Source organism: Sinocyclocheilus anshuiensis, unplaced genomic scaffold, assembly GCF_001515605.1.
Source record: "Sinocyclocheilus anshuiensis isolate Anshui unplaced genomic scaffold, SAMN03320099.WGS_v1.1 scaffold436, whole genome shotgun sequence".
NCBI lineage: Eukaryota > Metazoa > Chordata > Actinopteri > Cypriniformes > Cyprinidae > Sinocyclocheilus > Sinocyclocheilus anshuiensis.
In genome coordinates this window covers 184038-206845 of record NW_015560618.1, presented here as the reverse complement: position 1 = coordinate 206845, position 22808 = coordinate 184038, and the positions used below count along the sequence as shown (strand labels likewise).

The 22808-nt window shown below is 36.0% G+C and overlaps 2 protein-coding genes across 2 annotated transcripts in view; one reads left to right on the top strand and one right to left on the bottom strand.

Moving 5' to 3' along the window:
- rab18b (RAB18B, member RAS oncogene family) overlaps window positions 1-6036 on the top strand; it is a 6304-nt gene extending 268 nt beyond the window's left edge. The window contains exons 2-7 of the mRNA XM_016478143.1: window positions 774-829; window positions 1650-1711; window positions 1917-1989; window positions 2370-2488; window positions 3988-4054; window positions 5084-6036. Coding sequence (XP_016333629.1) covers window positions 774-829; window positions 1650-1711; window positions 1917-1989; window positions 2370-2488; window positions 3988-4054; window positions 5084-5256 — 550 coding nt within the window. The 3' untranslated portion in view covers window positions 5257-6036. The remainder of the gene's footprint in view (window positions 1-773; window positions 830-1649; window positions 1712-1916; window positions 1990-2369; window positions 2489-3987; window positions 4055-5083) is intronic.
- A 5116-nt stretch (window positions 6037-11152) lies between these two features.
- On the bottom strand, window positions 11153-22572 carry mkxb (mohawk homeobox b). Its single transcript, XM_016478083.1, has 7 exons — window positions 22505-22572; window positions 22000-22269; window positions 20438-20585; window positions 17785-17938; window positions 17333-17656; window positions 11435-11468; window positions 11153-11345 (listed from the first exon to the last, which is right to left on the bottom strand). Exons 2-7 carry the CDS (start codon window positions 22191-22193, stop codon window positions 11153-11155), a joined length of 1047 nt encoding a protein of 348 aa, XP_016333569.1. The 5' UTR covers window positions 22194-22269; window positions 22505-22572.
- Between the last annotated feature and the right edge of the window lie 236 nt (window positions 22573-22808).

Below are 22808 nucleotides of genomic sequence, written 5' to 3'. Positions count from 1 at the left end.
CGTTTAGTCTTTCTCGTACAGTAGGATGAGTTGTTAGTGTTAGCGTTAGCCTCGTCTGAACGAGCAACAAGCTCCGTTAAACGAATATTAACCGTCGCCTGTGCCCAGACTTTGCCAATTCTATTCAGCCATTAAACTTAACTTTTAAATGTTGTTTTGGCCTCAAGAACAAAAGGAAATGCGCTATATTGTGCCCCTCGTGGTATTATTTTTTAGCATTCAGATGTGTTGACTAATAAGCACCGTCGATTGTTAGCTTCATAATTGTGAAGCCATGGACATATATTTAGTTTGACTTTTTAAAATATTCTGGTAATGAATACTTCGTATACTGTTACTGTTGTCGCATACCTTTAAATATTTAATAAGAGCAGCAGCAGTGTTAGCTGGCAGCTGTTTCTGTAGCAGTCATGCTATCTGCTCATTTTGTGGTGTGGCAGTTAACATACCTCTAAATATACAGGCCTTCGAGTTTATAGAGGGGTCAAATACTTAACATGAACAACAGCTTTAAACATGTGCTTTACACATGTGCTTTACACACGTCTACTTATGATGACAAAGTGATTTAGCTAAATTAGTGTTAAAGTAATTTTTCAAAGCCCTTCCTCATCCACTCAGGTAAGTGAAAGTGTTCTTCATAATTGAATTTGTTGTCATGTTTACAGAAAAGAAAGTGTAATTGTATAAGAAAACAATAATGTGAGGAAACATGACTTAATTATTTATCCTTTTAATGCTGATTTTCTTATATTTATCCGTTATGTCCCCAGTTTGCTCCTGCGCTTCACAGATGACACATTCGACCCAGAATTAGCTGCGACCATTGGTGAGTCATGTATTTGTGAATGTTACAGGTAGTAACCAGACATTATTAACAGGCCTGTAATCAGTTAACGCTCAAAACTAATGAGCTTATAAACTAAACCTTACTGCGCAATTTAGTCTTGTGGTTAAAATATTTAGTTTTACCTCCTTAACAAATATACTTTAAAGGGTTAGTTCACCCAAAAATGAAAATCTGTCATTAATTACTCACCCTCGTGTTGTTCGAAACCCGTAAGACCTTCGTTCATCTTCGGAACACAATTTAAGATTTAAAAACACAATTTTACTGCGTCACTTGTGGATGCGCGTTCACGACAGTATCATGACGCGAGCGTGTGGCGGCGCTGACCCAGATCCGGCGTAATGACGTCATTATACCGGATCTGGGTCAGCGCCGGGGCCGCCACACATTCGCGTCATGGTACTGTCGTGAACGTGCGTCTAAAGTGACGCAGTAGAGATGAAAATGTGGAATAAAGTCGTTATTTTTGTTTTCTTTGTGCAAAAAAGTGTTCTCGTAGCTTCGTAACTTTACAGTTGAAACTCTGATGTCACACGGACTACTTTATCGATCATATTGGTACTTTTCTGACCTTGAACGTGGTAGTTACCTTGCTGTCTATGGGAGGGTCAGAGAGCCCTCATATTTCATCAAAAATATCTTAAATTGTGTTCCTAAGATGAACGAAGGTCTTACGGGTTTCGAACAACACGAGGGTGAGTAATTAATGACAGAAGTTTCATTTTTGGGTGAACTAACCCTTTAACCCTTGTGTATTTTAAAGTATGCTCCATTTCTGTATTTTTCATTGGTTATTTAGGTGTGGACTTTAAAGTGAAAACTATTGCAATAGATGGCAACAGAGCAAAGCTGGCCATATGGGTAAGTGCTTTTATCTTTTATAAATGCTCAACAACACTCAATACAGGGATGTAGTGGCTTAAATGCCTGAATTATTTGTGGATTATTATCACGTTCACTACTCTTACAATTGTCTTGTTCCACTAGATGCCACTATCGCGCTTTGTATAATGAAGTGATGTAGTGTGTTTAGAAAGCTGCTGAAATCCTCATGAACTTGTTTTAGGACACAGCCGGTCAGGAGAGGTTCAGAACTCTAACACCAAGCTACTACAGAGGAGCCCAGGGTGTCATTTTGGGTTAGTGTTTTTGCATATTTTATTTAATTATTTATATTACACAGTTCTTTGGAATATTTGATTCGGATTGGTCAGTCGGGAGTTCTGCAAACATATTTTGTATCATGTATAATGACCAATACATTTTATGATTGTCTCAGACACAGCTACATAGCTGTGCGAGTTTCATGTCTCTCAGATCATTCTGAGGTGTATCTATTTATTTTATGTCTTTGTTAATTTAGTAATTAGTCATGTAATATGTAGAATAATGTACAGTTGGCCAAATGTTGTCACAAGACTGTGCATTATATTAATTCTCAAATTCAATCAAAGTCTTGTACTAGTTGTTGAATGTAAAATTTAAATTGTTATCGTTTTCTCTTTTTTTTTTTTTTTAGTGTATGATGTTACAAAGCGGGACACATTCACAAAGCTCGAGAACTGGCTTAATGAGCTGGAGACATACTGTACACGCAATGACCTGGTTAAAATGCTAGTTGGGAACAAAATTGACAAGGTTCGTTTGATTAATGTTATTCTGAATGTAAAGCTGCTTGATACAATGTTTTGGTGTATAGCTGTGAAGGTTGTTTTATATTAACAGTGTCTTGAAGGGATGGTTCACCCAAAAATGATTAATGATTAATGGCTTTCTTTTGTAGAGCACAGAAAAGGTATTTTGAAAATTGTCTAATTTTTACTTTCATATGAAATGCCCCTTTAAGTAGACAAAATGATGGATAGCCCTACCCAGAGGAAAGTTGCCTTGGTCCCAAATCTTACTCTGCATATCTGAAATTTAAACATTAGCTGTGATGTCACTTTGATTAATGCAGAAATATTACGGAAGATAAGGTGCTATTAAATTTGAAATAAAAGATGGTGGATTTTTTGTTGTTGTTGTTGAATTCTAGGCAAATATGGAAGAATATTCAGGGCAATTTTCAGAAATTTGGCAGTCACTGTGCATTTGCTAAAACGCAAACAGTCATGCATGATTTGCAAATGTGTTTGGATTGTCACAATTTGTGTCCACAAAATGCTTTTTGAAAATTGTCCTGAATATTCTTCCATAAAGGACCAATGTTCGGTCTAGAATTTCAAGTCTAGCCTCAATTTCAGAAAACTCGAATCTTAAAGTAATGATGAAAGGGGTTCACTCAGGGGCATAGAATTAGATAGGGACATGTCCCTACCAATATCCAGCGACTACCAAATTGTCCCTAGCAATAATTTTAATCAAATGATTATGTATGTTTTTGTAATTTGGGACACATCTGAAGTAGGCTATGTTATACCATTGATATTACATAAGTTACCTAATATGTTACAAAACTGCGCGCTTTCAAGGACGCACATTTAATACATGGGCGGAACTTAAAGGTAGTCGCCTGTGCTGTTATGTCCCATTATGTCCCAATGTCAAAAGCAAAACTACGTCCTTGGCTTCAGTTAAATGTTCAGTTTGGCTTTGAAGTCTTTAAATCTTACTAACAGATTATTGATAATTATTTTACGGACACTTCCAGCTCTTGATGCTGATTTGTCAGTCATTCCAGACATGCAAAAATACGTAATACTGTATGCCAGGGTCTATTTGGCTCACTTCATGGGTTTCATTCTTTATTTGCTCTTTATTTTATTTATTTAATTTTTTTTAAGTAAAAAAGGAATACAACTGAACTCAAACAAAACATTCAGAATTTTTCACACAAAAAAAAAAAGTAAATCAAAATGTTTACTTTCCTGAAGAAAATAAAGATTTTAAATGGTTCTCTCTGGTTTATTGAAAAAGATGGAAACAAGTTAGAAACAGTTGTTTACAAACGATTTAAATAGAAACATGAGCTCCTGTATTTTTGGTAAGGAAAGTTGCCAAAAAAGTAATGGAATGTGACCTTAAAGACAAGTGTTTAAGTTGTGTGCTGACATTGGGAGTTTCCTAGAACTAACTTTTTTAGTTGCTTTGTCTTGGGGTGACTCAGCATTATAATTAGAAAGACCTATCTGTTTCAGGACAACCGTGAAGTAGACCGGAACGAAGGCTTGAAGTTTGCACGAAAACACTCTATGCTTTTTATTGGTATGTTTCCTCTTTATCATCATTCATTTTGTTTTCAGTTAGATTGGATGTTTTGGATATTCCTATCTGGATCTTAAGCTAATTTGTTTTTTTGGCAGTAAAGTCTCCTGTTAGCCATCAGAGGAATCGAATGATGAGCATGATGGTCTGCCTGTGTCCAGACAATCCTGTCTTGCCAGGATTTTCTTTATATTTTCCTGGCTCTTTGAAATAGTTACAGATGTCAGAATGGTTTTCAGTTATAAAATGTGAATTGGTATTGAACATGTGCTTTTATAATAGCAATACATTTGCTTTTGTTCCTGAAGAGATCATGGAACATCAGAACAATAAGTCTTTTTCTGCCATAGCACTACTCTGTGATTGCTTATTTCTGATATAATTCATATTTTTTTATATTTATATAGTAACCCCCCCCCCCAACACCTGTTTGATCTCGAGTGTCAAAAGATCACACATTCTTTACAAAAACTTGCAGTGTGCTGAGTTGACAACAAAGACAAACAAACAGAATGCATATTATTTAATAAACTACTTTTTTATATATATCAGTAGGTAGTATATGCAGCACAGTATGCTAGTACAATAGCACATGCCAGATTTGTATAATCAGATTGTTGGGTATAATGGCGTTTTCTGTTAAACAGCCTACCAAACTTCAGATTGTGTTTAGTTTTTAGCTAGAACCAGCTCTAAAACTCTTGTCTAGAAGTTTCTAGTTAGTTAGTTAGTCTGAAGATCTTGATTAGCTGGTTCAAGTTTGTTTAATTAGGGTTGGACTAGTTAAACTCTGCAGGACAGTGGTCCTACAGGAACTGGTTTGGGCACCCCTGATTTTGGTTGTGGTGTCAGTGTCTTTTTTTTTTTTTTTGTTCAACAATTGGTAATCTTTAAGGTCATCAATTAATGTTTGTACTCTTAAACTCTGACTGCATCACACATTTTTTATTTATTTATTTTTACTTTACAAGTCTCCTTACTGTTTTTCCCTCTCCTGTCCTTTCTTAACCCATGTGCTTCCATTATCAGAGGCTAGCGCAAAGACGCGGGATGGAGTTCAGTGTGCCTTTGAAGAACTGGTTGAAAAGATCCTGCAGACGCCGGGGCTCTGGGAGAGCAGCATCCAGAACCACAGTGTCCAGCTGTCCGATCATGAACAGCAGCGTCAGGGTGCCTGTGGGGGTTACTGCTCCCTGGTTTAACATCCTCACCTCGAACCAAGAACCACAAACTGAGATGGAAAGCACCGTTTTCTTCCTTCTGTATGAGAGCTTCCTCTGAGGGGGAATGGTCTGCTCCCTTAGAGCTGGTCAAAGGGACCTTTGCAGTTTGCACACACTCTGTCTCTCAATGTTGTTTTATTCTGTCCCAGGATTCTGTCAAGTTATTCTCGATTAATGTATCACAGTGCTACATTACCTGTAGCCAATGTAAACCGTTATTATGCAAAATAAGTCCTTTTGAAGATAACACCCTGAGCATGTTGAAATATGCTAGATATAATGCTCTCTCCCCCACCCCCAGCAGGACGGCAGAGTTGACACGCTTCCCCCTCAATGGGAGCGCCGCCTTTGACCTGATGTGTGTAGGCCAATAGGATTCTAGGAGGGGAGGGGCCGAGGATCGACAGGATCAACATGGACATTATCAAATGTCCTTTGTACCTGTATTACATTTGATCTGCTTAACATATTCTCTGCTGCTCTCATTTTAATCTCCAGCTTTTTATTTCAATTTCATATTCCCATGTTATTTTTATAATATTTGGCCTTAGAAATATTGCTTCGCATGATTCTACCATCTTGAAGAGTTTGAATTATTTTGTAAATAATACGTCTTCAGTAGTTGTTCTGAATCATAATTCACAGTAATCTATGAAATGCTGTTTAGCTCCAGCTCTCATGCGTTGAGATACATTAAGCACGTTTAAATGTAATCTCTGATGACTTTTGTCTGAATAACACATGAGATGATCCATTTTACTCCACTGTGTTAATCTTTGACTCAATTTTTGTTTTCTATTTAAATGTGAATGGATACCAAAAATAACTTCTGTATTCAAGTTCATTCATCACGAAGCCATCTTCTGACTTGATATTGATTCTTTTCACATAGTGACTTGAAATGGAAGATTTGGTCATGCCTTAATATTTATTAGATCTGCATGTGAAACATGATCTGCACTACAGGCTTTCACTGTGAATCTGGAGAGAGAGAGAGAGAGAGTGTGTGTGTGTTATTGTAGCCAGTCAAAATGGCCAATGGTACATGGGTAAAGTGGTAATTTCATTTAATTATAAACATCTCTTGGTCATAAGGTATGAGTATTAATATGTTTGACTTATTCCTGTGTGTTTGTTCTGCTGCTGAGAGATTTATTCAGTCATGGGAAGATTGGCTTATGACTTCCTGTAGCCGCAAAACCATACACTAACCAACACCCTAATTAGGATTTCTTACCATTTATGGGTATTAAATTCACATACAGCAGTTCCGTTTCCATAAATTCTTCATTCTCAGTTTTGTAGATGCTTTCTTTCATTTTGGCTGTTGTCCTTCAACAGCGATGTTCTAGTCTGTATGCCATTTTCCTATGGATTGGAAAATTAGGAGAAATTATATATCTTATATTCTTTTTGCATTAAAATATCTAACTTGCAAAAGTGTTTATACCCTGAACTGGCACAGCATAGTGTGTTTTGTTAAAGTCTGTGTGAATGTCTGTTTAAAATTATATATTAATTATTAGTATGTAAATTGTAGTAAATGAACTCCAGATGGGCATGTTCTGAAGATCACAGAGGCAGGAAATTGATACCTATAGCTCCGTATTGTTTGAACAGGCCATATACTGTGAAACATTTCTATACTGTGCTCTACATACACACTCTGGAATATACAATGAACATGCTAATCACAACAAATGTCATGCGTTTTCAAACTGAAGTGGCGCCTCAGGTCATTTAATGAAACCGTAGGCCTAACACATCATTCTCTCATTTCATTGAAAGATTAGCTCTGATTACACAGACGTCTGATTGTCAGGTATAAAAAAATTCCTTAACACAAAAGCATGCTGTGCTGCTCAATTGTGTGTGATAGCTATTGCTTTTATGCAACAGTTCAATAAAGAAGTTAAGATTGGCAAATTTTAGATACAAAAAGTTCAAGTACTGTTCAAGTATATTTGGAGCTTTTTAGCCAAATATTCAGCCTTCTCTACTGAATCCTTTCTAAGACGCAAGATATAAATAAACGTAGGCTACAGTATGTTCATGTATGTAAAAAAATGTTGATTCAAGCGTTTACATGCTTTTTTCTCCTATTGATTGGATGGTTACGTTTATTGTAAGGAGTCCTTGTTACAGTGTAATTATAAATGTAAGTACTGAGTAATTAACTACATGTACTTACTATATGGTTAGGGTTAGGATCAGGGTTTGGCTTAGGGTTACTTGCATGCAAATGTTATTATAATAGTAAGTAGTACTTAGGGTATAACGTTTAACAAGGACACCTTAAAATAAATTGTTACCGATTGGATTTTTTCAGGTCTACACTACACCTTCCAATCAAAATTTCATTCAGGTCTGTATAAATGCAGAGTTCTGGCATGAAACTCTGATGGCGCAGTCCGATAGGTCTAACTCAATCTGACCTAATGATGTCATTATCACATGGCACAGCTGATTGGTTCTCTCCTGTATCGGTAGCCAATGAGCTTGCTGCTAAGCATTCAAATATATGACTAGGGCTTACCGTAGCAGTTGCAGCTTGCTTCTGAGACCCTTCACCTTCCCCAGCTCCACCTGTATAGATCTGCTACAAGGCAATTCATGTATGCTATATGGGGTTATTTCATGTATGTTATATTTGCAGCAGCAGTATTTCTTACATGCTCACAGCAGCATGTTGTGGATGTATTGGCAGTAGCAAGTCTCGGTACTTGCTCTGCCGCCGCAGCAGCATCGTAGCAGATCTATTCCGCCAAGACCAAATACATTAACATTGTCATGTACATTACCATGCCAATCCATCCGAGAGTTGTCATGACAGAATTTGAGCCAAGAGCTCGAAACTATTGGATGAGAACAAAACCTGAACGGACTTGAGCTGGATGATGACACTACTGTCTTCTGTAAAGCTATTTATAGTGAAATTGAGCTCATTTAATAATTAATGAGCTTCACAGAGTTATTGAGTTGAGCTGAACAAATACTGAACTGACTTGAGACACTAATTAATGACACTATTCATAGTTTTCTGTCACGCGACTGGCTTTGAAGACTTGGAGGGCAAAACATCCATAGAACCGCAGCACAAGCCTGTCAGTTTTCTGTCTGTTTCCAATCAACAAATATTTAGATCACCTCTTAAAAGAATAAAACAAAGATATTTAAACAAAATGCAAGTTTTGGCCATTTGCAATCCATATTAGGCATCCGCCACAATATTTAAATAACTAAAAACAACGGGAAATTAAAACGTTAAAGTGCCTTAATATATTTAAAACAGTATAGGCAATTATATAGGCAAGCGGAGCCCGGAATATGAACGCAATGCGCTAAATGGTTAAGTGTTTTCTTTAGAATGGTTTTCTATGGGAAAACTTGTGTGTATTGTCTGAAACGTGTGTATTGCCTTTATATTCTGGCTTGCCTGTACAAAGTATGCATCATCAATAAGGTGTATACTGAATTTGTCCTTTTAATATCAGTGTCTTACTACATTACTACTTAATGCAAGCCTTGTAAAATAGAATTGATTGGACCACTGGATCGTTGTTTTCTGTTGTTGCAGTCTCATGTGAGTGACAGGTTGCTTGAGGTGAGGAATGCTGCTCAGCCAGTCAAATTTGTGGAATGAACTTTGTAGAAGATAACAACTTATAAAAAGACAGTAGTTTTTTTTTCTTTGTAAGCTGGTTTCTTATTTGCTAGACATATTTTACACAGAACAACTCACTGGAGGGTTTGAAATAAAATCTCAAGTAAATCGGACATAATTAGTTATAAATAAGCTCTCATGTCACATTAAAGAGTGGAGTCTGATTGCTTGCAGAGCTCCTTTGTCAGTGCATTGTACAGTTTCCTGGAAAGTAAACTTTGGACAGATCTTCTAAATTACTGTCAAAATTACATTTCTGATAATGCCTTCAATACAGCCAAATTACACCACAATCTGTAAGCTTTTCAAATATTGACAAACCTCAGTTTTACTAAGAAATAGCCTTAAATCATTTTGTATACATACAGTAAGTCATTTCTAATTGTGATTTTATCTGTGTGATAAGATCTGTCCAAAGTTCACTTTCCAGGCAACTGTACAATACACTGGCAAAGGAGCTCTGCAAGCAATCAGATTCCACTCTTTAATGTGGCATAAACTTTTTTTATATAAATATATATGTATATATAAATATCACTGTGACCCTCATGATGCCTGGAACTGAAACTACATCAAAATCAACAGATTTCCACCAATGTTACACTTTTCCTGCTAGTTCTCCATTTCATTTCGAGGTGTTTTACTATTTGTATTGGGCTCTTTGTGTTGATACAGCGGGTGCAGTTGACCACTGAATCATTCTAGATGAGGGCAAGGCCAGAAGAATGGTGAATATTATGTTTTAGTCTTCCTTGAAGCATGGGTGGGGAGAAAGAAGACTTGAGAGCAAAACATAGAGCATGTGGTCAGGACTGTAAGAAGATATACTGTAGGGTAGACCGTCCCGTATGTTCAATTCCAAATTCTTACTGTGGGCTGAACCGTTTTGAAGTGTCCAGCAAGACATATCGGACTGTTCAAACAGCTTATCTTGAAGACCTATAAGGTACATAACTGAAAAGCAAATGCTTATCCAATATGGCCTAGTACAAGCAGCTATTCATATAATTTATATTATATATAAATATATTTAATATATAAACATAACATATGTTTCTGAAATATATACATGCATGGGTGTGTATTTATATATACATAATAAATATGCACAGTACACACTCATATATTATGTAAACAAAAACTTTTATTTTGGATGCGATTAATCGCGATTAATCATTTGACAGCACACTCAAAATATTAATAGAAACTGTAACAGTATAGAAATAATTATAATATAGCAATTCATATCTCTCAAGAGTGATTTTATATCTTGCAGTTGTGATTTTGTTTCTCACATTATATCTTAAAACTACATCTTTGTTTCTTGTAACTGTACCTGTATATGCAATTGTGACTTTACAGTTTATCTTACAAGTGCAACTTTATTACTTGTAGATGCGACTTCATATCATGCAATCACAAGTTTACTTCTGATAATTGTAACTTTATATGACACAGTGTGCTTATATATCCCATAATGTGACAGTATTTCTTATTTACATTTTATCTCACAGTTACGTCTTTCTATTTTTACTTTGAGGGAATGAGAGGAGCAAATTTCATCAAAGCACAACTGTATTCTATTTAAAAAACTTTATTAGCTTTCATCTGACTGAATTCTGCATGATAATCTTCACAGGCAATGGCCCAAATGAACTTCAAAGCTATCCAATAACAAACCAAAAGTTTGTTCCAAAAATGTTTCCTTCACTCATAGATAGAATATTAAAAAAAAGAAAGAAAAAGAAACTTCCTCTATATGCCATACTTAAACACAATAATCCACATGTATATGCCATTGCCATAGGATGACAATAATCCTGTGTCAATTAAAAATAAAATTAACATAACTTAGAAAAATTGAATATATATATGAATATATTACATTTTAGCCACCGACAAAAATTGTACTTCAGAAATGATGACAGCCTAAATCAGAATGAGAATTTTTGTGCTTCTGTGTTTAGTTGTAGTGATCGTCCACACATCAAACTTTATTTACTATGTCATTTTTCATCAGACAGTGGTAAAAAAAAAAAGAAAAGAAAAAAAAAATAGGCACGTTGGTCAGTCAACATGTATTTTTCCTCCTAGAAAAGGCTGTTGTGGATCATTTTCAACAAAATTATTGCATGTAGTACATACTCAAGTGTTCAGGTAGTCTTTTAGCAATTATGACCTAGTAACAGACGCTGTCCAGTCTGTTAGCCACTAATGTCGGGGTTGTATGGGCACTTTGACAGTCTTAATCTCTGCTATATGGGAAGACTTCTGGATGATACAGCTGGTGGTGCCCGGCGTTGAGCTCTCCTTCCCTTGGGCCAGGTTGGTCAGGGCCATAGCAGCATGGAGCTCTTTCCAGTAGGTCTCGTTATTTCCTCCTCCGCCACCTTTGCGAGCAACGCTGTTGCCAAAATGGAGAGGAAATGGTTAATGAGGAGTTTTTAGCAGTACTTAAAAACCTTATGATTCATTAGGCAACAGCATTCTTACCTCTCGCTTTGGCGTGTGCCACAGTCCAACGTCACTGAAAATACAGTTTGGTGAAATGAGTTATAAACTGGATATTCAAACTGTATTTTAGAATATAGCCACAAAAGCTACTTGGCCAAAAGCTGGCACATCATTTATGCTGCTAATGAAATATCCCTGAGCTACTCTCTCATCATACTGAGTAAACATGTTTTCACATGTGCATGTGTGTACATGGGTGAGTAAGTGGGTGTTTGTCGAGCTCAGGGAGATTTAAGTGGAGTTCTGCAGGCTGTGCCTAAACAGCCACGTTCATGTGCTCCAGCCAAAACAAATGCAATTATGCTTCCCCTGCGCTCTCGAGATGGAAAAAGCATATCTGCTCTGTGTCAGAAACAGACACGTTCTTGCACCACTCTGCAACTGATTTGCATTTTTTAAATTATTACACCTTTTCCTTTGACTAATGACTACTTAAATGGTCGTGACGCTGCGTTAAAGGAACAGTCTACCCAACATGAAAACTTTATCATCATTTACTAACTCTCATGTCGTTCCAATCCCATGTGACTTTCTTTCTTCTGTGGAATACAAAAGGAGACATTTTGTCCAAGCAATCACAGTAGATTTAAATTGTTAAGCTCCAAAAAGAATGTAAAAGCAGCATAGAAGTAGTTCATACAACTTGTGCAGTCACACTTTTTTTTTGTGTGTGGGAACCCATTCTCACAAATAACTAACTATACTTATTTGCTGCTTATTAATAGTTAGTAAGGTAGTTGTTAAGTTTAGGTATTGATTATGGGATTTAAAATATGGTCATGCAGAATAAGGCACTAATATGTGATTAATATGTACTAATAAACAGCCAATATGCTAGTAATATGCATGCTAATAAACAAGTTAACAGTGAGAATTAGTTATTCTATGTCTTCTGAAAGAAGGCATATGATGTCTGATTTGTGAATGAATCAGTTTTGTGAACCAGATTAACTGGTTAATTAGAAAGATCGAACTCAAAAGAATAATCTGTTTATGACTCATTATTCAGAAAGTGCTATATCTCTCATGGGCTCTCAAAGCACCAAGGATGTTGAAATAAAGTTTGATTTGTTCCTCAGATAAAGCTTCAAAAGACTTGGAATATAGGGCATGATTGGTATGGCATACTTTTATCACACAAACGTTCTGAAACTTGAAAGCTCAATTCCCTTTCCTTGCAATTGAAACAGAATGATGGGTACATTCTTCAAAATTTCTCCTTTTGTGAAACATGAAAAGAAAATATACAATTCATAATAAATGAAGACAGAATATTGACTAAGCAATAACTAGCATTCAACATTTGTGAAGTTTTCTTTGCAGTTAAACTATATCATATAAGTTAAAGTCCCCATGAAATCAAAATGAAAGTTTTTTGGGTGTTAGTATCAATATGTTAGTCTTAAGGTTATCTATAAGGCAGTGTGCTCCAAAACAGTGACAAAATTCGCATTTAGAAGCATTCAAAGCTTGCAGTTCGTCACTTCCGCCAAAACGGCTCAACGATTTGTTTGACGTCACATAAGTCTTAACATAATTTAAATGGATGCGTTATAAAAAAATTCACCCCCCTCACAGTTGTCATGAAGGGCAAAATTGGCTATATAAACCAAAATCATTTTTTGAACCAGGCTGTAAACGTTTTTTTCTGCTGTAAAGTTGGGCATTTTAACATGGGGAGTCTATGGGATTGACTCCCTTTTGCAGCCAGCCTCTAGCGGCCAGTTGATGAATTACAGTTTAAGTCACTTCCTTGTTGGAATCACGAGAGAGAGGGGGAGGTTGCCGCTTGGTTTCTAAGCATTTCAGGGGACCTTTAAAGTGTCATGAAACCCCCCTGCTGCAGCAGTGTTTTTTCACACCTCCGATTTGAAAAGGGTTCCAAAAAGGGGCGTGGTCAACTGTGAAAAGCTGGGAGGGTAGAGTCTGGAAAGAGGGAAGGGTTTTGCATAAAAAAGGGAGTTTCACTATCTAGACACTCCGAGGCCCAAATCTACATCAGATTTTGTGAAGTAGCTTCGACTTAGCTTTTCAAACCGGAAAGACGAAAATGCTCGGAAAAACGCAAAAATAACCAATTTCCACTTATTGATAACATTTATGAGTGCTTTGCAGCCAGTACATATCTGTTCCCATCTCAAAAAATTTGTTTTGGGGTTTCATGACCCTTTAATGTGCTGTCTTCACAACCATTTGGAAGATGAACACTTTCACACAGGCAGTGTGAAATGAATGACAGGAAACATCATGTTTGGTTAGATGAGGGAGGACAGCTCAAACAAATTGAGGTCCACCCATTAAACATTTGTTGACATTATAAATTTATTTTCAAAGTCATCTTTTGGAATGGATTTAAATAACGTCCTTTGTTCTGTATCTACATAAATCGGTTTATAATAGTAAAGCTGCCTCTCTTTTCGGCTGAAAGCATTGAGATCAGTAAAGAAAAATCTCTCTTATGGGAGCTATGAGGGGGAAAATTGGACGACAGGCATGAGCACACAAAATGCTATTTTCAATATTCTTTGCCTAAAACATCTCCAACTCGGATTTCTTAAACAGTATTTGTGCCAAGAACTACTATAAACCATTAATAAATCATTTGGCTCTGGTTTCTTTGTGCTACTGAATGTCTCTCATCTTTCTAACTTCACTTCTATTGTCCACAGATGCTTTAGATTGACTTAACCTGTAAAACACACCAGAAAATACCAAAAAGAAAATACAGCAATTCCTCTGGCTAAAGACAGGAGGGCTGTATTAAGCAAAATCTAATTAGCTATAAACTGAGATCATATAAATCAAATCTAGAAAAAAGAGAGATAAAACTGGGCTGTGTTTCTTAACAAACGTGCTTTAATTAAATTTTAACTGGGGGGTAAAAAACAATCATCTCAAATTGCTAAATATTTAGGTTATGTGGCAAGGTAATCTGCAACTGTGTGCCACATGGTGGTTTTATTCTGGAAAATTCAACAAACTAACATTTAAAGTCACCATAAATAGCTGTTCACAGCTCATTTTACTTCTGTAATGTGATATATTTTCAAGTAAAACAGGATATTCAATGAGAGAGAGAAAACAAGTCGATTGGATTAAATGCAAAAGCCTGAATGAATGCCTGCCTGAGTCACTGTTTTGCTCTTACGCTTACAAGACAACAATGTGCTGAAAATGGAAAACCACTGTCCTTTGCATATTTCGTGTTTCATTACATTTTGATTAAAGATTACAGAGCAAATGCACCACAAACCATTCATAATAAGACCAGGAACATGCATTAAGAAAGTAATGACACTCACAGATTGTTTCAATTTGACTTTAACATTTGAAACAAACTGCAACTCCAGCTAAAATCTCTCACTGCAAGCCCAGCTAAAAAGACAAAAACAAGCCCGATATTGCTAATTTCCATGCTTCAACATATTTTACTGTTTTTTGTCAAAACCGAATTCACTGCCTTGTGGGGATGCCTCTGCGAGACTCATAGTGGCCAAAAGACTTGTAAATGTTCCCTCGTCTCCTTTAAATTTCTATCCCAAGCTTTTGAGCACCATTCTCACAGCTATCAGTAGCTGAGCATATGAGCCATTCTGAACTACAGAATGGAATTATTATGTGAAAATATTGACCTTTTTGTTTTATGATATTTTTGGGGAAAACAAGTTGTTTTTCATCTAAGGTGTGTCTCGAGGTCACAGGCACGCTTCAGTGAAACGATGACATTTCAACATTGGCTGATTCGTTGTAACCACAACACACAAAATCAATGAAGATAATATTTACAGCTAATCGTCTTTTTGATGGCAATGATGACATCACAATGGAACAAGTCTACAAGCAACAAAAATGTAACAGCTGCCAGCTGTTTTCTTCATATCCTGACCGTCTCTCTTTTTACAATGGGTTTGAGTGAACAGTTTTGTTGTTACTTTATACATTTGGCAAGTTAGGAGCAAGCTTAGCTAAAATAAATAACTACCAAGACTCATTATTGATAACTACTGAATTACTAAACTGTTTTTTTTTTTTAAAGAAATACTAAAGGAAATGTCAGGCAGAATTGTCACACAGCATGAGAAAAAGGCTGAAAATTTTGTAGTGAATAATAATGAATTATAAATTTCATTTTTATAAATAATCAATCATCAATTTCAGTCTGTTCCTCACGCAAAGTTATCATATGGTAGAAAGACTTATAATAGGTGGAAAGGTTGTATGAATGCTATTATGGTTCTTTATTCTTATTTTTAATTAATGTATTATTATAATAATTATTATTCATATTTTATTTATTTATTTAATATATTTTTAAACAACCCAACCGCTGGGTCAAAACAACCCAATAGCTGGGTTTGTCCCTTTTTAACCCAATAGCTGGGTTTGTCCCTTTTTAACCCAGCGCTGGGTTATATTTAACCCAGCATTTTTTAGAGTGTATATATTATTTACTTATTATTTATTTATTTAAATCAATGGTGGCTGCTGGTCAATTTATGGAAAAACACAGCTTGGTCATTCCCCTGAATATCTCTTTTTAAGTTTCATGAAACATTCTTTAATGTCTTTAAATGACATGCTGCTGTATTTTACTGTCACACTCTAAAAAATGCTGGGTTAAATACAACCCAGTGCTGGGTAAAATAGGGACAAACCGAGAAATTGGGTTGTTTTGACCCAGTGGTTGGGTTACTACCCAGAAGGTTGGGTTAAACATTTAACCCAACCGCTGGGTCAAAACAACTCAATTGCTGGGTTTGTCCCTATTTTACCCAGCACTGGGTTGCATTTAACCCAGCATTTTTTAGAGTGCAACATTAATGTCCTTGTCATGTTTTTGCAAAAATCACAAATGGACAATGAGGCAAAGAGAGCTAGTTTTTCTGAACAGGCCAAACTGAGTAAATTACAGGCCACATAAAACGCAAATTTAATGTCTCAAATGTTGTAAAAGTATGTAATCTCTGTAGTAGCACATAACTGCGGATAAAATTGTTATAGATTGCATTGTTAGATTGCTTACTTTCATCACAAACACCTGCATGTTTTAATGGACTCATACTTCATAATAAAAAAAAAAGCAGAGCATTCCTTAATTTTTTCCAAAACGAGACCATTCCAAAAGGGCACAGGAGCAAAATAAACAGAGAAGTAGAACATTTTGAAATGTTGAGGTGGAATTATGTTAATGATGAATTAGATTCAACTCCTTTGGCAACACTAAAGCATTTTCTTTCATGAGGCATCAGCAGGTGTTCCTATAAGCTACGAGTCCAGGAACGTTCCACTCACTAATCAAACCATACGAAACCACAGCTTTACATTCAGATTAATTATTAATTCTAATTGGATTCACAAAATCTTTCATTGTGTTTGTCTCCTTTTTTTTTGTCCACTAGTTTGACAAGCTAGTCAGAGCAAGCTACGCTGTTCAAAACCTGTGATTTTGATGTTTTAGCAGAACACAAAAAGAATGTTGATCAGGGATTGTTATGCTTGAAAAAACACCATGTAAGTACCGTGGAAATTGTCATATATCTGTAGTGTATTCAAAGTCCTTTGAAGTCATAAAATAGCTTTGTCTAGGAAACAGCATGAGATGTATCGCCTAATTTTATGGTGCATAAAAAGAGCAGTGTGAATACGCTGCCTAAAATCGTCTTTTGAAAGTCATACAGGTTTGCAAAGATGAATTCAAAAATGACAATTCATTGGGTTTCATTAATCTAATATTTTCTAAAAAGGACAACAACGCTGTTTTGAAGACCTCTGATGAAATGCACAGCGACAAGCATCAACATGTTTGAAGTTTTCTTCAACAGTATCCTCTTTAATTAATGACATTTTTGAATCTTGAAAGTTTGTGACAGCTCTTACCTGTACGGTAGGTGAAGTTTGCCTCAGCTTCTGATGATGGTGAGAGAAAATCATCCTCATACTCGTTGGAGCTAAACGATCCAGAGTGGTTCCTCTTCCGAGAGTCCATAACTTTTTCGGAGGCCATTACATGCCGAAGGGAATCATTTAGATAGCGGTTTAGCAAGCTGTTCTTGTATTTTGGTGGAGACACATAATCATCACAAACCGAGGGGTCTGTGCTTCGCCCCACCCCTTTGCCTCTGCTGTCCTGAATAACGCTCTTGTGCGTGGGTCTGTTATAGTCTGATTCGCTGGCCTGAATCTGTAAAGGATTCTCCCCATCTGTGGAACACAAAAAGATATAAAATCATTTTCACGGTTTTAGTTTTGGCACAATTAATGCATTTTGTCTTTGAAGGCCAGAATACATGAGAATGTCTATAGAATAGGTAAATGCCCTAAATCCGTACCGTCTGATGTTGTGTCATCACTGCTAATGCTGAGTCTCTCAGCATTGCCTTGTACATATTTGTTGTACAGCTTTATGCGTAGGGCCCAGCTCAAGTCAGGCTGTCGAACTGTGTTCTTGAGCCTACGCCTCGCATTTGCAAACCAGTTGGAGACCTGAAAAATACAAACACATGATTGTTAAATCAGGAACACGTTTTGGCTTATCTTGCTTGCATTTAATGAACAGTTAAAAAAATGATGCAGTACATGTTTTTTTTTTTCAGTCAAGCTAGCTGTTTTTCATCCTTATATCACTCTTCAGAGTCAGGCTGTTGTGGTTGGTTTTTGTCTGCAGTTTGAAGATTTGACATAGTTAGATTTTTATTTTTTATTTATAGAATATTTATCATATCATATCATATAAATGCATACAATTTATATTAGTTTACATAATCTGTCTGTGTTTTATGATGGAATATTTCTACCCTACCAATATGACTCCTGACACTAGATAGAAGGGGTCACAAACTTGTTACCCATTACATCAATGATGCATTCATACAGTAAACTAACAGATGCATTTACAGATGTGTCTGCAGCAGAAATGACATGTAATACATAAATCAGAAAGGTGCATTTTTTTTGCACTTTTATATTATTCAAGCAACCCACCTAGCCTGCTTCCATTGCAGAAATGTAATGCATCTAGTTAAATAGAATGTGTTTGGCAATGGTGACATTGACTCTTTTGTCAGGATTTATCTTTTTTTTCACATGGTAAAAAGTAATCTTGCAATTAAATAATAGTTAAATAAATGAAAGGAAATAAAAAAGTTTCAATCTTGAAATCTGTGTATCTGTCTTGACGTTGGCAAAAGGCTGATTTGGGGGTAGGTTTTTTTTTGTTGATGTTTTGATATCGTTTGGTTATTGTAATGTTTTGTTACATAAACCTGCCTTCCCTGACCTGCTTCACTTGCAATTGCTAAAAAAAAATAAAAAATAAAGCAAGGATCATGTCAAAGTGATCTGGATTTCTGCTTAAGTGGATTCTAAATGATATCAGGTTTTCCATCTATGTCATGATATTAAATACAGACTTATTTAACAAATAACACATGCACCAGTTTGCAGCGCCATAAATTTATTGGACCAAAAATTTAAACATTTAAAATCATCAATGGAAAAAGTATGTGACCCTGAAGGATACTAAAGGCAGATATTTCAATGCATTTAGACTGACCTGCTCTGCAGCATCAAAAACACATTAGTGCCCCACTCTTCATGAGAAGATTCTGTTTATGTGTAATATAACTCGATCAAAAGAGATTTAAGTAGACCTCAGAAAGAGACCTGTTGAAGTTCATGAGACTGGAATGGTTGCATAATAATTTCCAGACTTTGCCCTCTGTCCATCTATAATCAGGATGATAGTTTACAAATGGAAGAAATTCAACATGATTGTTACTCCTATGAGCGGGCTTCAGCAGACTACCAGTGACTTGGTAGTTTATCATTAGGAAAACACTAAAGACGAGAGGAAACCACTAAACCATCTCCAAAAAAAGTATGGTGCCTGATAAGATAAAGGTTTAATTTTTTGTCTAGTTCTACACAGCTATATGTTTAAACATTCCAACACCAAAAACTCATCCCAGTTGTGAAAAATTATGCTGGGAATATGATATTGTGGCGGCTGTTTTGATGCCTCTGGGCCTGGAAAGTTTACAATCAGAAGGACTAATGAATTCCAAGTCGTACCAAGAAATTATACAGCAGAGCTTCAGCACATCTGTCTGTTATCTAAAACTTGAAAGAGGATGGTTCATGCAACACAACAAAGACCCAAAACACAGAAGCGAACAACAATTGGGAAGAATTTGGTATTTTTATATCAGCCCAGTCAGAGTCCTTGAAATCCAGTTAAAATTCAAACAAATCCTTCAAGTAAACGAAACACCAGTATGGCCATGTCTGCAAGATACTACAAAGATATATTTTCTATTAATGAAACCAGCCGGATTTGCATCAGAACCCAGATTTGCCTTTAAATATCTTGATGACCTATCACACCAGAATTGTAAAAAAAAAATTAAGCACAGACATCCTTAAAATATATGAACTGGTTAGACCTAACAAAGTACACAATTATCAGAATGGCATACGCTTGATAGGAAAATGTTGCAGTAAAAATGCAGTAATAACAACAGCAGAGCAATTCACCAACCTGATAAATGAGACAAACAAGTTAAGTATTTTATTAGTATTAGCAAGTGACAGATGAATTTGCACAATTACAGGTATACTTTTGTAGAGGTTGACTGGGCATGTGGCTTTTATTCTCAAAAATAAAATTATAGGAAATGTTTATGATCTTTTTGAAAACTATCTTTTACTATTATTATTATTATTATATTATACATCTAGTTGTACTTCTGACCCACCAGTGGCTTAAATGCCATTTTACATTGCTGTGTAAGTTGTTTGTTAAACATGTCATGATAGGACTAATAAGCTTTTTTCTCACTTCTACATTCTGTACATCCATGTTTTTATGTCTTAATATATATATATGCTCCAAATCCATCCCAGTGCTCCCTCAAAACCATGCACCCCAGTCTGATCTGATCAAATATCAGTCTCATTCAGTGTCAGTGTTTGTTTTGACCTCACCTGAACCAGGGTCATGTGGGAGCCCAGAGCCAGCAGTATCTTCTCAGTCTTGGTGGGGTAAGGGTTGTCCCTGTGCTTATAGAGCCACTGCTTCAGTGGTCGAGCCATATCCTGCAGGGCCTGACGTTTGTGTCGCACCTTCCCTCCACTGATCAAGTAAAACAACGCAGAGAGGCAACGTTGTAATTTTATATTCCAGATGTTAATGTCAATGTTGCATATAATTAATTATAAACTAAATCACAATGGTTAATTTCTTCAAAGAACAACATTGTTATCTGTAGCCATCTGTCCTGATATTTCACCAGATGATTTAATGGAATATACGTCATTAGTCATCTTTACTGCAAGATGTCGATTAACAAATCCTCAGTTACTTTGCTGATTTTATAATAATTCTTTGTAATCCTTCATGCAAAACTAGCTGACAAAAAATGACTTTTAATGGCAGATACAGTTGCTTTTTTGAAGCTTTAGTTTTGACAAACTGTCAACAGAGCATCCTTACCACTACCACCACACTGTATTAACACAAATTGTCAGTGTATAAACAAAACATTTTACATGAGTGTTAATAGAGACCAATGAAGTGCAGACCAATGCAGCTTAAATTAATGAACCATTAAAAAAAAGAGAAGAGAGTTGGTCCAATCACAGTAGATGATGTGGATATCCAGTACCAAGACAATCAGCAGATGTCACTGTGGACCAAGTATGTGTAACATCCCTGTATCTTTACCTTACACATATGATGCATCTACTGGTCAAAATATATAACCCAATTACTTATACTGTATGGGTTTGAGGTTCACATCTCTGTCTTTTCCCCATATTAGTATCCTTTAAATAAGAGTAAAACATATCTCACATCCAGTGTTGATGTATTAGGCTACATTGTACTGCTTCCCTATAAATTAAAGGAGAAACAACCATGTACCTACATCAAACCATCACAATAATCTTCATCAGTCTACTTCTCATCATCAGCCAGCTGAATAAAACTGGTTTGTTACATTACATTTACAACAGAGATAACAGTGACATTTTTAAAACTTGCGATATTAAAAGTATAAATCAACACTGTTCACATACATTTATTTATGTGGGGTGGTAGAATATGAAAAAAGGCTTTGAGGTTCACATCTCTGTCTTTTCCCCATATTAGTATCCTTTAAATAAGAGTAAAACATATCTCACATCCAGTGTTGATGTATTAGGCTACATTGTACTGCTTCCCTATAAATTAAAGGAGAAACAACCATGTACCTACATCAAACCATCACAATAATCTTCATCAGTCTACTTCTCATCATCAGCCAGCTGAATAAAACTGGTTTGTTACATTACATTTACAACAGAGATAAGTGACATTTTTAAAACTTGCGATATTAAAAGTATAAATCAACACTGTTCACATACATTTATTTATGTGAGGTGGTAGAATATGAAAAAAGGCTGTGTCCATTTAATAAAGTAGCTACGCTACATTAACTAATAGTGAATCACATTCAGTCACAATTACAATGTTTCATGCACAGTCATTTTGTCTGTCACATACATACCCATTTCTCCTGTGTTTGAGAGCTTCAGTGCCACCCATCACTTTGTGGCTGGTCAGTAAATCTGAATGTTGTCCTTCAATCACCTCTAAATAGCTTCTGCTGGTTCTCTCCACGTTCTGTCCGCTCTCTTCAAAGCGCAGCTGATCAAACTTACTGAAGACTGCCGTGTTCATCGCTGCTCGCGCTGCGTTCATTAACTGCCATGTGCCAAATGACAATGTAGCTCCAAAGACTGTCCAGGAAATTTCCTTATACTGGTATATAATGCCCCTGTAAACGAATGGGTTGTTATTTGAAATGATTCTCCTGATTTAAAAATGCATATATGTAGGCTAATTACAATTTAATTCAACCTAATTCACAAACAATGCGTCATACAATGTATTCAGTAAATAAATAAAACATGACCAATGGGCGAAGTATTTAAATATTATTTAAAAAGTCAACTTAAATAGCAATAGCAACTATAGCAAATTGCCTAAAAATGTAAAAGTAGCCTACTTACAAAGTTATGCTGTTAGTTGCTAAACTACAGGGACACTATAATTCCAGTGTCTTCCATCCCATCTGCTCATATTCAACAGCACTGCGCTCAGCAGTGCTGCTCTCCACTATATCAACCCAACACTAGAGGGTTTGATATGAAGGTAAAATGACGTCAAAAAGATCTGCATACGCAGGGTAATTAATTTACGCTTACAGTCTTATGTACACTTCCACAAATATTACCCTGCGTATGCAAATCTTTTTGACGTCATTCTACCTTCATAGTTTGACACCCCGGAACGTGAATACAGCGCGAATCTCGT